The 22837-nt window shown below is 41.8% G+C and overlaps 1 protein-coding gene across 1 annotated transcript in view; it reads right to left on the bottom strand.

Annotated features, from left to right (window-relative positions):
- ABCC4 (ATP binding cassette subfamily C member 4) overlaps positions 1-22837 on the bottom strand; it is a 356587-nt gene that overhangs the window by 101149 nt on the left and 232601 nt on the right. The window contains exon 21 of the mRNA XM_040425312.1: positions 18502-18652. Coding sequence (XP_040281246.1) covers positions 18502-18652 — 151 coding nt within the window. The remainder of the gene's footprint in view (positions 1-18501; positions 18653-22837) is intronic.

The raw sequence follows: 22837 nt of genomic DNA, 5'->3' as shown, positions 1-22837 counted from the left end.
AGCTATAGTAGCCCCCTCTCGCTTTCTTTTATATTTTTTTATTTCCTTTTGTTGAGTGGTCACTCTCTCATAGAAAATAAAATGTCACCTAACATGATCTAGACAACAGAGGACATGTCAATCATTCCACTCTTGAAGACAAAACACTACAGTCTGAATAACTCTTAAAAAGTGTTACGATTAGAGAGCATCTCCAGTCGACCACCAACACACTGAAATCAACACGAATAACTAGCATGAAATCGAAAATAAAGGTATAACCCCGATAAATCACTGAAAGACAAACGGCAAATCAATAGCATCCAATAAAACAGAGATCTTTATTAAAGTGTCTAAAGCTGGAAAAACAGGACAGCATGGGCGAGTCCTAATAAATCGCTGAAATAAAAGTAAAAGGTCAGAGTATTGTAATAGAGCAGAACATGGCATTCTATAGAAAATCTTGGCAGACACAAATGGTGTACCTCATGAATAACTCCTGAATATTGCCGTCTGCACACCACTCCTCATAGAAAACTCTACCTTCACATTCTAGCTTAACCTGTTAAGGGACCTCCGCCGCACATGTATGGAAGAAGTCCAGTCCCCAAAAATTGGCGCCCTCTCGCATACTTTTCCCCTTTCAGATGCCGTGGCCAAATGTGTGACCACGGCATCGGCACAGTCCGGAAGCGGAAGTCGTGCACTTCCGCTTCCGGTAACTGCGTTCTCGCAGCCGAGGATCGGGTGGAACCTGTTAACCTTGTCGCTATAGGCTGAAGAGCCTCAAGCAGGCTTGCAGTGCCTATTAGAGATGATACCAATACAGGTCACTAGGTGGCAGCATTGTATTGGTATAGTTCAAATGAAGTGTTCATTGATGTCTATATGGACATCAATGAACACAATAGGCAATCTAATGATTGCCAGTTAATGTCACCCAATGTGACTTAAAAAAATAAAAAAGTAAAAAAAAGTTGTTACAAATATTAAAAAAATAAAAAAAAGTTTAAATCACCCCCTTTTCCTTAAAATAAAAATACCTAAACAATAAAAAAAAATAAACATCATGGGCATTGCCGTGTGCGAAAATGCCCATACTATTAAAATATAACAATATTAATGGCATACGGAAAATGGCGTAACGGGAAAAAAAATACAAGCAGACAATTTGCCATTTTTTTGTCACTTCAACTATTTAATATTTTTTTTTATAAAAAGTGATAAAAAAGTCGCACACACTTCAAATATTATCACTGAAAAAAACAGATCGTCATGCAAAAAAAGATATAGGGGTCAGAATATGGGTTTAAAAACCTTTTTTTTCCCTCAAAGGTTTGATTTTTTTTTCCCAGCATTAAAACACAAGAAAAATTATAAAGTGAGGTATCTTTATAACCGCACTGACCTGGAGAATGAAGATAACAGGTCAATTTTACCGCATAGTGTATAGGGGTAAAAAAAATTTATAAAAACCTTTAACAGAATTGCGTTTTTTCCAATTCTACCCCATTTTGATTTTTTTTCTCGCTTCCTACTACATGATATGCAACCGTAAATGGTGCCATTAGAAGGTGCAACGTGTCTCGCAAAAATAAGCCCTCATGAAGCTATGTGAATGGAAAAATAAAAAAGCTAGGACTATGGGAAGGCGGGGAGTGAAAAACAAATGCAAAAATTGAACATCCCAGGGTCCTTAAGGCGTTAATACAACCAGCCTCTGCCATTATGATCAACCTTATTAAATCATGGGTATTGCCTGGTAGGGTTGACCATGCCAATTAAAATAATACCTCTTCTTTTTAGCTTGCACTGCTGCAGAGATGTGTGGACTTTTATATTTATGTAAAATATCAGATCTGTTTGCACCTTGCACCAGCTGAGAAGCACGAGCACTTTATCCAGATTGAACTTCCAGCACCTACCTCAAATATAAGAGACTTCCTCCTGCCAGAGCCCATCTCCGAGGAATCCCAAGAACACCACTCTGGGCGGAGCCCCGACAGAGACACTGTGGGTGTGGCCTGGTTAGGTACCCTTATGAACCCAGCCCCACTGCGCCAGCGCAGTCCGGGCGCGGACGGATTATTAGACTAACTGACATTGCCGGGGCCCCTTGGCCGTCACCAAGATTCCATCAATATTGGGAAACGCTCGCCTGGTCTGATTGGAGAACTTGGGTAAACACAATTGACATTTTAATGTCTTTGTCTGTTATAATGTACTAAATACTATGTAAATTACTTTTGTAGTATTTAACTTTTATTATGACTTTACAGTAATTGTATTCCAATAACTTGATTTTTTAAGATGGTTTATCGATATGATGATGTACACACGTGATGAGCTACACCGTTTTTTTGCCCCATAAGACGCACTCCCCCCCTGCGTCTTATGGGGCGAATGCTTCCATTTTACATCGCAGTCTTCAATGCTGCAGCATTCGCAGACTGCGATGTATGAGCCGGGAGAGGAGGAGGGCTGGAGTCCGGGAACTAGGGGCGGGCCCGGTGCAGTCACTGTACTCTTCACCGGGGCCCCGCCACTCACCGAAGTATTTATAACATGAATCCTTATCCTGTTATTAAGTTTAACTAACGCCTGCGCTCTCCCATGTTCCCCTGTATCCCCACAGCACTTACGAACAAGCTTCAATAGCAGGCAGAGCGACAGCAGTAACGTCACTCACTTGACGTCGAGCGCTGCTCTGCCCACTTTATGACTGAAGCAGGCGAGGCAGGCGCGCGACGTCAGTGACGACGTTACTGCTGCCGTCCGCTCTGCCTGCTATGGAAGCTTGTTCGTAAGTGCTGTGGGGATACAGGGGAACATGGAGAGCGCAGCGTTAGTTAAACTTAATAACAATGATAAGGATTCACGTTTATAAATACTTCGGTGAGCAGAGGGCCGGTGTATTGGGGGACACTGTTATGAGGGGGATCTGTGGATGACATATAGCAGTGCCATCCACAGATCCCCCACCCCATAGCAGTGCCATCCACAGGTCCCCCATAACAGTGCCATCCACAGGTCCCCCCATAACAGTGCCATCCACAGGTCCCCCATAACAGTGCCATCCACAGGTCCCCCATAACAGTGCCATCCACAGGTCCCCCCATAACAGTGCCACCACAGGTCCCCCCATAACAGTGCCACCCACAGGTCCCCCATAACAGTGCCACCCACAGGTCCCCCATAACAGTGCCACCCACAGGTCCCCCATAACAGTGCCACCCACAGGTCCCCCATAACAGTGCCATCCACAGGTCCCCCCATAACAGTGCCATCCACAGGTCCCCCATAACAGTGCCATCCACAGGTCCCCCATAACAGTGCCATCCACCAGGTCCCCATAACAGTGCCATCCACAGATCCCCCATAATAGTGTCATGCACAGACCACCATTAATTCAAAACCCACCAAAAGCACACTTTTTGGTTAAAAATATTATTTTTTCTTATTTTCCTCCTCAAAAACCTAGGTGCGTCTTATAGGCCAGTGCGTCTTATAGGGCGAAAAATACGGTAATTGCTCTGAATGGTGCCACTGTCACTATTGGCCGCATAAACAATGAGGAAATTGACCACACATCATTTGTGGAAATCCGCCATCTTGCCAAAAACCCATAGGCATTTAAGAAGGTAAAGCTTCCCGAAAAAGATTACACCTTTGGGGCCGATTCCAATTCAGAACCAGCATTTGCTGAAAGGGGCACTTCTAAACTGCCGTTCTGCGGTTAAGAATGCAGCCAACATTCACGATTTGATTTTATCTAATAATCTAGACTAATTGTGCCTAACTGAAACGAGGTTTTTCAGAGGGGGTGGATCCTATCCCCCCTTTAAAAAAAGCTCCCAATTTTCCAGTGAGAGATAAGACTCTCACCCAACAAACAAAATTAGAAAATTCTTAATTTGGAGGAATTTGGCAATAGTTTTAAGGAGAATCTGAATATAGATTTATTCCGCTCCATAGAATCCACGGAAGTAAAGCTAACAGCTTTTAATGATTGTATAGAGGCCACACTAAACACCTTAGCACCTATGAAACATAAACAGCAACCTCGTCCCCCTAATAAAAACCTGCCTTGGTTCACTGCTGAATTAAGAGAGGATAAAAAAGACTACCAGAGCCCTTGAAAAGGCCTGGAGAAAAAAATTCCATAGAAGACACCAAAATTAAATACAAAATAAGTATGAGAAAGTATAGAGATAATATAAAAAATACCAAAAGAATATACTACTCAAATAAAATAGGCAATGCGGCTAACACCAGAGAACTTTCCAAAGTGGCTAAAGAACTAGCCAATCCTAGATGTAAGATTGCAACGACGGAGCACTCAAGCACTGTGCCAGCAAATGGCCGACTACTTTGCTGAAAAAATCCAGAAACTTAGGGACAATATCCCTTGGTTCATAGGACGGGACGAGACACTTTCTTCTTCACTCTCAACCTTACCCTATTCCCTCACAGAATTTCAGCCCATCTCTGAGGAGAGAACGATTGAAATCATTGGAGCTCTTAGATCCTCCTCCTCGCCTCTAGACCCATGCCCGGCGGCCGTGGTGAAGTCCGCCGCGGTTGCAATGGCACCATACATTCGAGACATTATAAATAGCTCCTTTTCCAGCGATCAGGTGCCGGCTATTCTGAAGCAGGCAGTGGTAACACCCCTGCCTAAGGCCTCCTGCACACGGCCGTTTTTTTTCCCCGTTTACTGGCCGTTTCTTGCGTTCCGTATACGGAACCATTCATTTCAATGGTTCCGCCAAAAAAACTGAATGTACTCCGTATGCATTCCGTTTCCGTATTTCCGTTCCGTTTTAACATAGAACATGTCCTATTATTGCCCGCAAATCACGTTCCGTGGCTCCATTCAAGTCAATGGGTCTGAAAAAAAAACGGAACACATACGGAAATGCATCCGTATGTCTTCCGTTTCCGTTCCGTTTTTTGCTGAACCATCTATTGAAAAGGTTATGCCCAGCCCAATTTTATCTATGTAATTACTGTATATTGCATACGGAAAAACGGAACAGAAAAACGGAACAAAAACAGAAAACGGAACAACGGATCCGTGAAAGACGGACCGCAAAACACAGAAAGATCGCCATACGGTCGTGTGCAATAGGCCTAAGAAACGGGCACTACCTGTGAGCGATCTGAGTAACCTTCGACCGATTTCGGGACTGCCGTTCGCTGGAAAGATAGGAGAGAGGGAGGTTGTTGCACAACTACAGGGATATCTGGAGGCCAATCACATTCTTGACGACTTCCAGTCGGGATTCCAACCCGGAAGGGGTACTGAGACCGCTCTGGTCAATGTCCAGGATGATCTACTGATGGCATTAGACCAGAACGACTCTATGGTCCTAGTCCTTCTGGACCTATATCATCTCCGCTTTTGACACTATTGACATCAAGTGTTACTGAACCGATTGAAAGTGGAAGCCGGATTAGATGGAAAGGCCTTGGCATGGATGGTCTCATTTCTCCAGGACAGGGTACAACGAGTGAAGCTGGGGGTATTTCACTCAGCCGATCTCCCACTTTCCTGTGGAGTACCACAACATCTATCTGAAACCATTGGCCGACATCATCAGGAGCCACAATCTTCAGTTTCATGTTTATGCGGATGATACACAAACTGTACTTTAGGCTTTGCCAAAAGGAACAGTTTGATCAAGTCGATCTGGCCGGATGTCTCTTGGAGATTGGCACTCATCCAGTGATCAATCTAAAGCTTAATGGCAACCAAAACTGAATGTATTAACATTCAGTGACCAGAAAATTACAACCCTCAGTACCCCAATGACCATAGTCTTTTGGACCTGTCCCTGAGGGAGCATCCACGTCAGAACTTGGGTAGTTGGTCTTGGACTCCAGATTTAACCCCTGGCTCCTCAGATAAATCCAGGTGGTTAGTACCTGTCACTACCAGCGAAACTTCTGAGAGAATCTTAAAATACATCGAATCCCCTCTCAGGAAAGCCTTGGTCGGAGCAGCGATCAGCAGTCGGTTGGACTATTGTAATGCCTTGTACAAAATCCCTAAGAAGAACTTGCATAGACTTCAACTTGTGCAGAATGCCGCAGCAAGGCCACTAACTGGTGTTGCCCGTCGAGAGCATATCACTCCCTCTCTTAATGCCTTGCACTGGCTCCACGTCCAACAACGGGTGATGTTCAAGATTGGATGCTTCATGCATAGGGGTATTCCATGGTTGGGCCCCTGTACCTGCGACGTAAATTCACCAGGTACGCCCCGTTGAGGACATTGAGGTCTAGTAACTCTGGCGAATTTTTTAACATCCCGCAAGTTAAACAAGATCAGACGTGGAGGTAGATCCTTTTCGGCTCAAGGGCCAGATTTTGGAACCACCTACCTCTGGCCCTGAAAATGATTTCCCAGTCTTCTCTCATTCAGACGTGCACTGAAAACCTTACTTTTCAAACAGGCGTTTCATCTTCCTATATAACACTTATTTTTTGTTCATATAATTTGGGGGTTTTCCTAAATGTTAGTCTATATTCACGGTTGGTAATGTCCCTTCTATTTTAAAATACTTTTCCTCACGTTTATTAAATTTTGGTTCTCTTCACATTCTCTATATCTCGTTCGAACCCTTTGAACCTTGAGATCCCCCTACCTTTCCTCCCTTTTTCTTGATTCCCAATTTGATAAGTGCTAGGAAATTGGTCTCTGGAATAGGTGCCTTATTCTCTAGTGCCTTTGCCGCCGCATGGCAAAGTGTCATGCCTTCTTCTTGAATCAGCCAGCTAGAGCGCATTCGAGGCCAAGGTAAGACTGCGTGTACATAAGACTATACATCATCATCATCATCAAAAAGGGGCCTACTGCACCTCTCGGAGCATGGGTACTGCTACGTCCCTCGGTGTTCAGTACACTCCCCCCACCCTTTGCTTGACAGTGTTAGACAGTCCTGTAGCTCACTATTTAGTTATTGGTGGTCCAGTGTTATTTATGGTGCAAGGCTACATGCACACAACCGTATGTGTTATGTGGTATGCAAATTACGGATCCGCAAAATAAAACGGATGATATCCGTATGCTATCAGTTTTTTTTTGCGGATCCATTGTAACAATGCCTAAAACTGACAAGAATAGGTGTTCTATTTTTTTTTTTTGCGGGGCTACGGAATGGACATACTGTCTGCATTTTTTTGCGGACTGATTAAAATGAATGGGTCCGCATCCTACCTGCAAAAAAAAAAAAAACGGAACGGACACGGAAACAAACAACATTCGTTTGCATGTAGCCTAAAAATAGTCATTAGTGTGAATGCGTTTGATTCTTCTAGGAATGCATAATTTTGCTAATGTGTTGTGGCCAATATGTATGCATTCATTGGTGGCAATGGGGCCTCTGCAGAGGAGAATACTTACATTTCCATTGGTTGCTTGAGAAGCTGCTGGCACCTCCACTTCTGGGTGGACTGGATTCACCAGCGAGGGTAGCGGAAAACCCCCACTTGTGACAAAGCGAGTTTTAAGGCCACAAAACTGACATAGAAGGAACAATAAAATCTCCCTAATATGTGATTATTCTATATACAGGTATTTTGTTTTCAGGAGGATGGTTTTCAGGATCTAATTTGTTAAAGACACTTCCTTTAAGTTCTTTAACTTCTTTGTTTAGACAGCAAACTGTCTTGCTTAAAGGGATTATGCCATGATTAATGTAAAAAAAAAATCTGACACCACACACTACATGACAATACCTTTCTAACAAATCTAGAACCAGCTCTGTACCTCACATGGGTAACGATATCTCCACATACAATGCTCCAATTGCTCTGCTCGATTATCTTCAACCTGGCTGTTTGTGGAGGGGGTGTCCTTACTGCTGCCGCTCTCTCCCCTGTAACTGCCACAGTTTCTAACTGAACATATGGCTGGGCATATTCAACCAGCTCCGTGAGATGGCCCAAAAAAATAAATAAGAAAAAAAACAGCGCTAGCTATACTAAGGGGCACATTTATTAAGACTGACGTTTTAGAAGCCATCTTAATAAAACCCCATAGCTGGCGGTGGATCGCCAATGCTATGAAAAGGCGCTGGCAGCCTCCGAGCTGTCTTACATTTAGACCTTTTTCTATGCCTGAAACAGGCATAGAAAATGGTAAATGAGACAGGCCTGCCAATCCTCCCCCTTCACTGTGCAATCTGTGCCTGAAATACGACTAATTTAGGCGCATTTCAGCATGATAAATTACCCCTCTAAATGTTGCATTTCATGCAATTACAAAAGTATTCACATCTAGGTGCTGGTATGAAAAATTTAGAATGGGTTTCGTGACATAACCCCTTTAACTTTCTTAGACAGAATATCAATGTGGTCAGAGTCCTTCTATACTCAATGAACACCTTCCTTAGGCCTCATGCACACGGCCGTGGCCATATTGCGGCCTGCAAACAGCGGGTCCACAATACACGGGCACCGGCCGTGTGCCCCCCCGCATCACGGATGAGGACCCATTCACTTGAATGGGTCTGAAATCTGGGATATGCGGTGTGGTGTGGAACAGCGGCACGGATTGGAAGCTCACTGAAGCATTACAGAGTGCTTCTGTGGGTTTTCTGTCCGTGCCAACGCGCCACAGAAAAGTAGTGCATGCACTACTTTTCTGCAGTGCGGACAGTCAGATGCGGATCGCAGACCCCATTCAAGTGCCCATGCATTGCGGACCACCCGATACACATTCGTGTGCATGAGGCCTAACAGAGACTATTTTTGCAAATCTGACATTTCAATTTGTGTGATAAAGAATAAAACTACAGCTTATTCGGTTTACAATTAGGTTAATTCAGGTTTTTATTTGACTTGCGGCAATATGTATAACGTTTCGGCACCCAGGCCTTCTTCAGATACTGTACATGATAAAGCGTAGAAAGAGACATTTTTGAAAACATCCCAAGTATAATGACCATGATACAGTAGTTGTACTGTATATCATCTGTATTAACAGCATAAAGCATAATAGCCTCTTTCTGAGAACCTATCCCCATCACATTCTTAACCAACCCACAACAGTTAGGACTAGACCAACGTCACCAACACAACAGATCCCATTTGTTCCCACCTATCATCCCTGTGCCTGCAAAGTCCTCAACATTATTAGAAGCAATTGGCACATTCTGCACAAGGCATATCCACAGATAACGGAATTCAGCCAATCTTACCCTGCAATAAAAGACTGAGGAACCTTACGGACTTGCTAGTACGGGCTGACGTAGGTTCATCCACACGTATTCCCAGACAAACCTTTTTACAAACCCAAAAACGGGGCACATTCCCCTGTCTACATTGCATGCAATGTTCTCACGTACTTAAGGGATCAGAAATTTCCCATCCGCATACAGGCAAAACCATCTCAATACGCGAATTCCATACTTGCGATTCAGAATATGTGGTGTACATCTTGAAGTGCCCCTGTAGACTTATTACGTAGGGAGACACAAATCCACCATTAGGAGAAGCAAATCTACTTTTACCAGTCCCGGCTCACTTCCATAACGCCAGACACAACATTTCTCAGCTCAGATTCCAGGTCATAGAACATGTCCTCCCGCTTAGACGAGGAGGGGACAGGGCTAAACGTCTAAAAATCAGAGAGGTGTATTGGATCCACAGGCTACAAAGACTTTCACCAAAAGGCCTAAACAGAGAATATGAAATTCAGAGCCTCCTGTTATATATATAAAGCAAAAAAAAATGTGTGTAATTTTTCCGTAATTTTTTTTGTAATTTTATAGTATTTATGCTAAGTGTGGACTTCTCCTCATGTACAACAGATGTATTCTCTCATTTCTTTTGCAGGCCCATTAACCTGTGCTGCATCCTTTTTAGTTCCGTATGTATTGGTCTAATTGGTCTTAGCTTCTTCTTTCCACCTTTTCCTTCCCTCCGTTCCTACTACCTTATATTCTCCCCCCCCACCACCCCAACATCCCATAGCTATATTCCTTTAACGGAGATTTATACACCCATTTCATTATACACATTATCCAGGTCCCCATTAGCCATTCCAGGCCATGCTCCAATTTTTTACATCACCCTAGTTATTCTGATTATCTGCACACCAGGTTCCCGATCTCCCACTACCCCAGACAGAGCCTATCGCTGCATGCGTTCCACTCGTGGAACGCATACAATTTCCGCCTATGCGCACTGGCCCAATCTACATATGCGTTCCACGGCACCGCAGGTGGAATGCATAGACTTCCGGTATGCTGCACTTCCGGTCCTCGAGTCTGCGACTCCGGACCAGCGATCTGGCTACTATAGCTTCCCACTTTTTATCTAACCATGATTGTAGTTTTATATAGCCCTTAAAAATAGGCTCAGGAAGCGACCCACTCTTATTTTTCTAAACCACACTCCCAATTAATCGGGCCCCACAGTACATGGTCATCCCCCAAGGGGGGAGGGACTTCCCCTTTATAAACTCAGTGGTATCTTGGACACGGCAGACGCTTTAGACTACTTTCACACCTGCGTTAGGTGCGGATCCGTCTGGTATCTGCACAGACGGATCCTATAATGCTAACGATTGTTTATCGTTCAGAACGGATCTGTTTGCATTACCATGAACAAAAAAAAAAATGATATATTTTTTTTCATGATAATGCAAATGGATCCGTTTTGACTTACACTGAAAGTCAATGAGAGGCGGATCCGTTTTCAATTGCACCATATTGTGTCAGTGAAAACGGATCCGTCCCCATTGACTTACTTTGCTCTACATAGTCAGGCGGACATCAAAACGCCGCAGGCAGCGTTTTGGTGTCCGCCTCCAGAGCGAAATGGAGGCTGAACGGAGGCAAACATGCATTCTGAACGGATCCTTATCTATTCAGAATGCATTGGGACTAAACTAATCAGTTTTGGGCCGCTTGTGAGAGCCTTGAAACGGATCTCACAAGCGGACTCAGAAACGCCAGTGTGAAAGTAGCCTTACTCATTCACTTCAGTGTGGTCTAGACACATGGTCTCCATCTGCGTCTGTTCTCCTGCTACCTATTCTTCCTCTTCTTATCCTGCGGCATAGGTAAGTTCAATGGGTCAGCTTTAAGCAAATCTCAGCTTACGTATGTGTTATATCAGTTCATCTAGTCACACCTTGACTACCACCAGATATGATCAAGCTGAACCTGGGTCTACTTATGAGAAATATATCTTGCAAACCTCCAGTTCGGTCCTCTTAAGTTGCCTTTTTAGTTGTTGACTCCATTGTATATATATATATATATATATATATATATATATATATATATATATTTCTGTTATAGACATATTCCTGAGATGCGACATTTATCAAGGATTACCGTATATATACCATGTCTGTCCATCTCCTTAATGTACCGTACCCGTCCATCTCCTTGATATTATGTTTTGTTATGCTGTTAATACAGATGATATTAGTTGTACTGCATCATGGTCATTATACTTGGGATGTTTTCAAAAATGTCTCTTTCTACGCTTTATCATGTACAGTATCTGAAGAAGGCCTGCATGCCGAAACGTTATACGATATGAATATTGCCGCAAGTCAAATAAAAACCTTTATTAACCTATTTGCAAACCAAATAAGTTGTCGTTTTATTCTTTATTGAAGACGGGGTTGGAACCCTACTTACAGCTCCTAACAGAGCGCAACAAAGATTTATCTGAATCATGTCACTTTGTGTGTTTATAAACTTTGGGATGCTTTTACTTATCCAATACATTCTGAGATTGTGTTCTTGTGACACATTGGACTTCATTTTAAAGGTTAATTTGAGTCAATATGTTTTACCTTTATTTATAAAATTATTTCTACATTTGAATTTCTCTGCTTTTAAGATGGATAGTTATTAATTAACATTTCCCATATGTCTACTCTATGCTTGCATCATTTTGTAAATGTCATTTTATTTTAGAAGGCTTAGAATTTTAGAAGCAATTTTTTAAATTTAATAAAATTTCCAAAATCCACTTTTAGGGTCCATTCACACATCCGTAATTTGGGTCCGCATTTGTTCTGCAATTTGCGGACCCATTCATTTTCAATGGAACTGGAACGGATGCGAATCCGCATTTTCGGGATCTGCATCTTCGGGATACGCATCTTCGGGATACGCAATTCCGTTCCTGAAAAAAATAGAACAAGTCCTATTCTTGTCTGCAATTGCGGACCAGAAAAGGCATTTTCTATTATAGTGTCTGATGTGCGGTCTGCAAATTGCGGATCGCACATTGCAGGTGTCAGTGTTTTGCGGATCCGCAAAACACTTACGGACGTGTCAATGGACCCTAACCCCTTCCTGACAAATGACGTAATAGTACGTCATGGCGGAAGGAGACTTGCCGCATTTTGACATACTATTACGTCATGGTGATCGGGCGGGCACCAGAGCGGTGCGCGTCCGATCACTGCAGGGGCCCGGCAGTCCCTGAGAGTCGGGCCCCTGCTGTATCCGCCGGCATCGCTGTAAAAAAAAAAACACACATATTAGGTATTGCTGCGTCCGTAACAACCAGCTCTATAAAAATATTTTTTGTCATCTAACATCACAAAAAGTGACCAAGTGTTCAAAAAGGCGTATGCCCCCCAAAATAGTACCAATCAACCCATAACCTCATCCCACAAAAAATGAGACCCTTCCTAAGACAATCGGTCAAAAAATAAAAAAGATACTGCTCTCAGACTATGAAGACACTAAAACATAATTTTTTTGGTTTCAAAAATGCTATTATTGTGTAAAACGTAAAAAGAAAAAAAAAAGAAAAAGTATACATATTAGGTATTGCCACATCCATAACGACCTGCTCTATAAAAATATCAAATGACCTAACCCCTCAGGTGAACTCTGTAAAAATAATAATATTTTTTTCTAATCAAAAATGCTTTATTATGTAAAACTGAAACAAAGAAAGTGAAAGTAGAAATATTTGATATCATCGCGTCCGTAACAACCTGTTCTATAAAAATAGCACATGATATAACCTGTCAGATGAACATTGTAAAAAACAAAAAATGCTTACCTTGCCTCACAAAAAATGTAACAGAGCGATTAAAAATCATATGTACACCAAAGTAGTACCAATAAAACTGTCACCTTATCCCATAGTTTCCAAAATAGAGTACATTTTTGGGAGTTTCTAATGTAGGGGTGCATCAGGGGGCTTCAAATGGCGTCTAAAAACCAGTCCACCAAAATCGGCCTTCAAAAAACCATACTCTCCTTTCCTTTTGCGCCCTGCCGTGTGCCCTTACATCAGTTTACGACCACATATGGGGTGTTTCTGTAAACTACAGAATCGTGTGGAATAAATATTGAGTTTTTTGGCTGTTAACCCTTGATGTGTTAAAGAAAAAATTTATTAAAATGGAAAATCTGCCCAAAAAGTGAAATTTAGAAATTTCCTCTCCATTTTCCTTTAATTCTTGTGGAATACCTAAAGGGTTAACAAAGTTTGTAAAAATCAGTTTTGAATAACTTGGGGTATAGTTTCTACAATGGGGTCATTTATGGTGGATTTCTACTACATAAGCCCCACAAAGTGACTTCAGACCTGAACTGGTCCTTAAAAAGTGGGTTTTGGAAATGTTCTTAAAAATTTTAATTGCTTCTAAAATTCTAAGCCTTCTAATGTCCTAAAAAAATAAAATGACATTCACAAAATTATGCCAACATAAAGTAGACATATGGGAATTGTAATAAATATTTTATGAGGTATCTGTTTTAAAAGCAGAGAAACTGAAATTTAGAAAATTGCAAATTTTTGTAAATTTTTTGTAAATGTGATTTTTTTCATAAATAAAAGGTGAAATATATTGACTGAAATTTATGTCTGTCATGAAGTATAATGTGTCACGAGAAAACAATCACAGAATGGCTTGGATAAGTAAAAGTGTTCCAAAGTTCTTACCACATAAAGTGACATGTCAGACTTGCAAAAGAATGGCCTGGGCAGGAGGGTGAAAACTGGCCCGGGGTAGAAGGGGTTAAGGACCAATTCAGTTTTGAAGTAACTTTGTGGGGCTTATGTAGTAGAAACCAACGATAAATGACCTCAATTTAGAAAGTCCATCCCTCAAGTTATTGAAAACTGATTTTAAAAATGTTGTTAACCATTTACATGTTTCACAAGAATTAAAGGATAAAGGAGACAAAATTTCAAAATTTCACTTTTTTGGCAGATTTTACATTTGAATCTATTTTTCCTGTAGGGCAGCAAGGGTTAACAGCAAAACAAACTTCAATATTTATTACCCTGCATCTGCATTTTATAGAAACACCCCATATGTGGTCGTAAGCTGTTGTATGGGCACATGGCAGGGCTCAAAAAAAAAGGAGCCCCATATGGTTTCTGAAGAGCAGATTTTCTGGAATGGTTCTTGGGCATCATGTCACATTTGAAGGCACAATAAAGGTTCCCCTACAGTAGAAACCCCTAAAAAGTGACCCCATTTTGGAAACTACACCCCTCAAGGAATGTATTGACCGATGTACTACCGAATTTAGAAAACCTTAGCTGTGAAAATGAAAATTTTCATTTCCTCCAATAAAATATTGCATAAGGCCCCCATTTTTCATTTTCACTTTCACAAGGGGTAACAGGAGAAAAAGCACCACACATTTTCTCCTGAACACGGCAACATGCCATATGCAGTAGTGATTGCTGTATGGGCACGCGTCAGGGATCAGAAGAGAAGGAGCACCATATGGTTTTTAGAAGGCACATTTTATTGAATCGTTTACTGGCGCCATGTAGCTATTGATCATCCTCTGGAGTTTTTAATTTTTTAACCCCTCAAGCAACATTTTAGTAAGCATTCTGTATTAAGAATGCTATTATTTTCCTTTATAAACATGTTATAAGGGAAAACAATAAAATGAATATAACACCTAACCTAAACCCGAACTCCAGTGAACAAGTCCGTGTTCGGGTCTGGGTAAAACGCATTGCACTCGCGCTGAAAAAAACTGAACATCGGAACGCAATCGCAGTCAAAACTGACTGCAATTGCATGCCTACTCGCGCGGTTTTCACGCAATGCACGCGCGAAGCATCCAGAGCAAATCCGGGACGCCCATGTGAAAGAGGCCTTAAAGTATCACACATAAGTCCTATCAATGGAACATAATGCCATAATGTTATCCTAAGTCTCCACCTACTATTATCATGAGAATTACCTTTCAAATAAAATCTATTTTTTTTCATTTGCAATGGCATAGTACTGCCAAAATGAAAAACAACCAACAAATCTAAACAAAATGTGCTCTTTATGAATATTGAGCCGTTACAAAACATTGCATTCTGATGGAAGTGTCCCTTTAAATAACTGTCATAGGTCTCTATGTATCCAATGTCCAATGTCCATACAGCTCACCACTCCTGCAATTTTCCCCTAGGAAGTTATCACAAAACTGTGCACTCTCTCTCTTTCTCTTATTCATTCTGGTTATTATGTTGCAAATAGCATAAAGAGGTGGCCATTATAAAAGTCAAGGGCAAAGTATGGAAAAAGCATGGAAAAAAACATGCACACAAAAGTAAGCTTTTCTGAAGTTCCCATAGATACGCAAAGCAATATAGTCTGCTTTTCTCTCACACTGAGGTGATTCAGCTCATAGAACAACAAGTACAAACTTCTAACTTTTGAAATACTCTGAAGCACTAGAAATAAAGCAAAGCATCTGAGGCTAGAAACATGCCGTGTTCAAACAGTCACATAGGCAAAATTTTGACACAGTAAGGCCTCTTTCAGACGGGCGTTGCGGGAAAATGTGCGGGTGCGTTGCGGGAACACGCACGATTTTTCAGCGCGAGTGCAAAACATTGTAATGCATTTTGCACTCACGTGAGAAAAATCGCGCATGTTTGGTACCCAAACCCGAACTTCTTCACAGAAGTTCGGGCTTGGGATCGGGGTTGTGTAAATTGTATTATTTTCCCTTATAACATGGTTATAAGGGAAAATAATAGCATTCTGAATACAGAATGCATAGTAAAATAACGCTGGAGGGGTTAAAAAAATAAAATAAAAATTGAACTCCCCTTAGTCCACTTGATCGCGCTGCCCGGCATCTCCTTCTGTCTCCTTTGCTGAACAGGACCTGTGGTGACGTCACTCCGGTCATCACATGATCCATCACACGAACCATCACCATGGTAAAAGATCATGTGATGGATCATGTGATGACCGGAGTGACGTCACCACAGGTCCTGTTCAGCAAAGGAGACAGAAGGAGATGCCGGGCAGCGCGATCAAGTGGACTAAGGTGAGTTAAATTAATTTTTAATTTTTTTTTCAACCCCTCCAGTGCTATTTTACTATGCATTCTGTATTCAGAATACTATTATTTTCCCTTATAACTATGTTATAAGGGAAAATAATAATTATCGGGTCTCCATCCCGATCGTCTCCTAGCAACAGTGCGTGAAAATCGCACCGCATCCGCACTTGCTTGCGATTTTCACGCAACCCCATTCACTTCTATGGGGCCTGCGTTGAGTGAAAAACATACAATATAGAGCTTGCTGCGATTTTTATGCAACGCACAAGATGCGTGAAAATCACCGCTCATGTGAACAGCCCCATAGAAATGAATGGGTCGGTATTCAGTGCGGGTGTAATGCGTTCAACTCACGCATCGCATCCGCGCGGAAAACTCGCCCGTGTGAAAGGTGCCTAAATGGCCCTATTCATTTTATCTGGATCACTCACAATACAGACCAACATGTGTCCTGGATTTCATAAAACCCCAAGTGCATATTGGGGCAGATTTACTATTAGCGCTAAGAATACGAATCAGAGTCTTTATTTTAGAAATATTTACTATTCTGCCACATGGACCTTTATAAATGTGGCATATTGTAAATCTTGTGCCACATTTAGGCCTCTTTCACACGGGCGAGATTTCTGCGTGAGGTGAACGCATTGCACCCGCACTGAATCCAGACCCATTTATTTCTATGGGGCTGTGCACATGAGCGGTGATTTTCACGCATCACTTGTTCGTTCGTGAAAATCGCAGCATGCTCTATATTGTGCGTTTTTCACGCAACGCAGGCCCTATAGAAGTGAATGGGGATGCATGAAAATCGCAAGCATCCACAAGCAGGTGCGGATGCGGTGCGATTCTCACGCATGGTTGCTAGGAGATGATCTGGATGGGGACCCCATCATTATTATTTTCCCTTATAACATGGGTATAAGGGAAAATAATAGCATTCTGAATACAGAATGCTTAGTAAAATAGGGTTGGAGGGGTTAAAAAATAAAATTAAAATAAAAAAATGTAACTCACCTCCTCCACTTGTTCGCGCAGCCCGGCTTCGCTTCTGTCTTCTTCTTTGATGACCAGGAGGAAAAGGACCAGTGGTGACGTCACTGCGCTCATCACATGGTCCGTCGCATGATCTATCACCAAAGAAGACGACAGAAGACAAGCCGGTCTGCGCGAACAAGTGAATGAGGAGAGTTAAATTATTTATTTATTTTTAACCCTTCCATCCCTATTTTACTAAGCATTCTGTATTAAGAATGCTATTATTTTCCCTTATACCCATGTTATAAGGGAAAATAATAAAAATCTACACAAGAACTCAGTGTTCGGATTTGGGTACCAAACATGTAGATTTTTCTCACGCGCGTGAAAAACGCATTAAAACGCTTTGCACTTGCACTAGAACTCGGTCTATGCGTCAGAATTTTGTTTGTATGCTGAAAATTCTGTCTGTTTTAAAAACTTGTATGCAAAAAAAAGTAGCCTACGTTTACGCCTCCTGAAAATTGCATTAGTTTTACAAAAATCCTCCAAAATTTTGATGTATTTTTGGCATACTGAGGCACATTTAGACCATGTCCCTTCGACATGAAGCCATGCATCCTTGTCGGATAAGGCTACTTTCACACTAGCGTTCGGTGCTCCACTTGTGAGTTCCGTTTGAAGGGGCTCACAAGCGGCCCCGAACGGATCCGTCCAGCCCTAATGCATTCTGAATGGATGCGGATCCGCTCAGAATGCATCAGTCTGGCTCCGTTTGTCCTCCGCTCCGCTCAGCAGGCGGACACCTGAACGCAGCTTGCAGCGTTCAGGTGTCCGCCTGGCCGTGCGGAGGCAAACGGATCCGTCCAGACTTACAATGTAAGTCAATGGTGACGGATCCGTTTGAAGTTGACACAATATGGCTCAATTTTCAAACGGATCCGTCTCCCATGGACTTTCAATGTAAAGTCAAAACGGATCCGTTTGCATTATCATGAACAAAAAAAAAAAATAATAATTTTTTTATTTTTTGTTCATGGTAATGCAAACGGATCCGTTCTGAACGGATCTAAGAGTTTGCATTATAGGAGCGGATCCGTCTGGGCACATACATAGGTGTGAAAGTAGCCTAAGGAGTAAGAAGCTTAGAAAAGTTTGTTAAACAGTTGGTAAATGTGACACAAATGAAACAAGGAGACGCTCAATTCACTTTTTAATTGACTTATGCATTACTTACTTGTGGACTCAAGTCGTTTGATGTCTCGGGAAGTTTCCAGAAAATACCTTCTTAGGAAATAGAAAATGATCACAAGAGGGAGCAAAGGAATTAAAATCCAGGGAATAACGGCAACTGCTACAGCAATTACACCTAAAATCTGGAGAAAAACCTGAAAGAAACAAAATAAACATGACCGAATCACTACCAACACTATATAATCAAGGCACAAGGTGTACTACCCTAGCTTTTAAGTACCTGAATGTAATAAACCACAAAACTATTATAGTTGAAAGACTATAAAACAGGACTGCATTTAACCCCAAATATCCCAATCCTCCATACCCATGTTACACTCAAAGGAAGGGATCCAGTCCAGGAAGGCACAATTTGTGGCATAATCATGCACTGTTGAATTGTTTTACTGGTCTCTGTATCTGCACTTCTACAAATTTATGGCATAGGTTTGAGCTGACAAAAGAAAATTCAAAGTCAAGACTGGCATGCATCCAGGAGTGAAGGCCGCTCAGTTTTACTGCTTATGCCTTCTCCGATATAACCAGTGCTAATGGTTCCAGGTCCAGTCACTGATCACATGAACATTTGGGATGGCAGAGGCAGAGAATCCTGGTGCATAAATGCTGTGGACTGTCTGCAAACTTGCTTCACAAGGGGGTAAATATGTAGTAGAAATCTGCAGCATAAATTAACATGCTGTAGATTTAAAATCTGTGCCAGATGTCAAGTTATATACAGATTTCATAGTGGAAGCTTTCTGCAGCATGTGGATGAAATCTTTAAGAATCTCCTCCACTGTGGTGCTACATTATACACTGGTTTTCCATACACAATGCTGCTGCAGAAAATCTGCATCATTTATGCCACGTGTGTCCATATACTACTGGGGCCGACTTCCACTGGCAGACCCAGTTAGATGGGAAAAGTATATGCCGCATTTCTTGTTCCATAAGACACACTTTGTTCCATAAGCGAATACTAATGAGCGTTTCCAATATAGAAGCACTCATTAGTATGCAGGAGGCTAGGGGAGCAGCGCGTGTACTCACTGCTCACTGATCTTCTTTCAGGCGCCGTACTGCATGTATCTTGATGCCTACAGCATCAGGACAGTGCACGTGGACGCACACCATGATCTGAGATTGTGTGATGTCATGTCAAAGTGCAGCATGGGTTGGAAGAAGTCTGGGGAGTGGCGAGTGCAGGAGATCAGACCGCCAGATCAGGACTTACACCTTCTGAAGCAGGAGAGGCAAGTTAATTTATTGTTTTAGGTCTGAGGTCTAATGAAACTTTGGGGGTCTGATGGGGGACTAATCCAAGGTCTGACGGATGCTGGGGGTCTAATCTGAGGTCTGAAGGATGTTGGGGGTCTGATCTGAGGTCTGAAGGATGTTGGGGGTCTGATCTGAGGTCTGAAGGATCATGGGGGTCTCATGGAGCTTCAGGGTCTGATCCGAGGTTTGATATGGAAATGGGGCAGGGACTCTGCGCCACAATTCCGGTTTCAGACGTGTAGTGTTCATCTTCCATTGTCCTTAAAGGGAGGCAGCACTGCGTTTCACACGGTCTGTGGTTTAAAATCACGATTGCATCAAGAAAGGACGCCACTGGAAGAGAGACGCACTGCGAAACCATGCCCCCAGGTGATGCGACAGCACCTCTAGCAACAGGATGCAATGATCTGTTTCTCTCCACAGCGGGCGTATGCTGGAGGAAAACTAGCAGTGCTTAATTGTTCAGCTGTTCTGTTCCTGTGTGCCGAATCTGACAAATGGAGCACAGAGTCATGGACCCATCAGGTTCTGATCCTGGGACTCTATTTAAACCCCTTACTGGCCATACACCTTTGCCATTTATAGCTTCAAACTCCCTAGCTGTGCTCCTGATTCTGAGTCCGTGTGAATTGCCATTATTGTTATGGACCTCGGCTTGCCTTTGACCACTCTCTGTCTCGTGTTATGGTACTGTGCTTCCAATCTGGTCCTACTTTGGCTTGGCGACTAACCTCTGTCTTGTGATTTTGTACTGTTTTGTCCTTCTGGTTCTGACCCATTCCAGTACGACGCCGTCTGTCTTGCACTGTAGCAGAGTAGGGAACGTCGACTAGTTGAGGACTTTCCGCCTACAGCTTGCACTGCAAGCAGGGTTTCTGTTAGGGCTCACTGTCCGTGTGTTCCTGCCTGTGGTAATAGGTTGCTTTTCTATTTATTCGTTCACTGACATGTGAACTGTATGGTCAATTGGGTTGTCTTCTCTACTTATGCTAATAACAAGGTTTCATCCATAAATTACCGCATTCATTTAAACATACTAATCTTTTTAATTTGAAAAAAAACAAACTGGATTACTACATTAATTATAGGAATGCCCAAATGAACACACTAAGATACATGGCTGAAATTATAGCGTTAAAATGATAGCCTTATATAGTCCCCAGTGCCTCGATTAGCCTCTTGTTAACACTTAATGGCAGCATTGTTGCTCTCATGCTGAGAATGACAAATTAGGCCTTTGACTACAAGCAGAGCAGGCTCTAGGGATTTCAACCTGATTAACTGCCTCTGCTCGTCTCTTCTTTGTAGTCCGAAATTTTGGGGAAACTTGTCAAGCTGCAGAATCCGCAGCTAATCTTTACCTGATCATTTTCATGTATAGTATTACAAAAAAATATGTATTAGGAGTGTAGATGGGGGAAATAACCGTTTCCCTCAGTCAGAATTGCATATTGTTTCAAAAACACTTATTTTTTGCCTTTTTTTTTTCTCATGACATGCTGGTTTAACAAATGGAAGTGTCTGTTTTTGTTGTAACACTGCATTGTTGAAGTTATGGATGTAATGTGAAAAAAGGCTCTAAAGTACTCAAAAATATATATATAAAAAAAAAAAAAAAAAAGGGAAAACAGATCGCAAAAAGAAAAAAGAAAATGACAAAGTCGTTGTAACCGCAAAATTCTTTCTACACACTTTCCCTGACATATCCACACAATAAAATGCAAGGGTCATTGGTGGTGAAACAAGACACGGCAGTTCCAGTCTTTTGCTTCTATGCAAGTGAATAACCTCAGCTATTATTTCTGTCTGAAGCACTTTTTGTTCTCAATGTCCAGATGCAAGAGCTATTCTTTCAAAGAAATAACTGTGGACAGCATCTCCACATTTCCCTTTTTCTCAGTGTTTTCACTTCATAAAGCTGCAGTCAATGCATTTTGTGTGTGGTGGGGACAGAGAAGGAGGGGAGAAGCACATTCACTGGTGGTCTTCACCATACCCTTCATTGCTGGCTCAAGTAGTCCCAGGATTACGCCTTTGTTTGCGATGAAAGCATTTGAAAAGTCAGTTATTTAAAATTAGTCAAGCTGTTGATTTTAAAATAAAGGCTTTTTAGATCTGCTTTCTTTAATAAATGACTGGATTCTTCAGAGGGCAGCTGCAGGACACCGCACATATTCTCCATGAACTTCCGCCCAAGTTATTTTTCCTTTAAGGTTTTCTGCTCCCATGAATCACAAGTTGCACCAATTTTTGGGATTTGAAGATATTTGCAATATGTTTTTCAAAAACTATTATAATAGCCCAAATATTGAAGCAAAAAAAAATAAAAAAATGTATATGTACTTTTTATTTACATTTGTCAACTGCAGATCTCCAATCTTGAGATCTTCAACACTATGTATAGTATTTTAAAGTATTACATTTATTGGCACCATCATCGCGAAGAAGTGCATGTCCTTGCGGTGAACAAAAATTTAATTTGAAAAGTTTTCCCTCATAAAAACGTAGAAGACAGGTTATAAAAGTGGGTGTTGGGAGGCAAAATGACCATAATCTAGCACTTATCTCCAACAGAATTAAGGTTGTTAGGCTATAGTACAGTGCCTCATCATAGCCTCTAGGTTATGTACTTGGATTAGAAACACTGAAACCCAAGAGAGCCAATATCGGACTGGTTACAAAGGGCAAAAACACTGGCAAGGTGATCTGTCAGCAAGGAATCTACACCCACTTGCTTTCTATGCAGGACAATATGTTCTATATACAAATTAGAAAACAGGGTTGTTCATGCAGCATCTCTCAACAGCTCTTGAGGCCTGCGGGGAAGCGCCTATCCAGTACATGGTACAGCTTTAGGCACTACCTGAGTCAGGTATGCTTAACACATAATTCAATCTGTCATGAAAGAGGTGCACAATACTTCCTATGGTGCAAACAATGAAAAACATAAAAAAGGACTTAATGACATCAACTGTATAACCGTTTCTAATGTGTTCCGGACAACAGGCATGGATTGCTTTTACTTTCGGAATGCACAAAATGTTCACCACCACAATTGTACA

This window comes from Bufo bufo, chromosome 3 (assembly GCF_905171765.1).
Source record: "Bufo bufo chromosome 3, aBufBuf1.1, whole genome shotgun sequence".
Taxonomy (NCBI): domain Eukaryota; kingdom Metazoa; phylum Chordata; class Amphibia; order Anura; family Bufonidae; genus Bufo; species Bufo bufo.
This window is presented reverse-complemented; position numbering and strand designations above follow the sequence as displayed.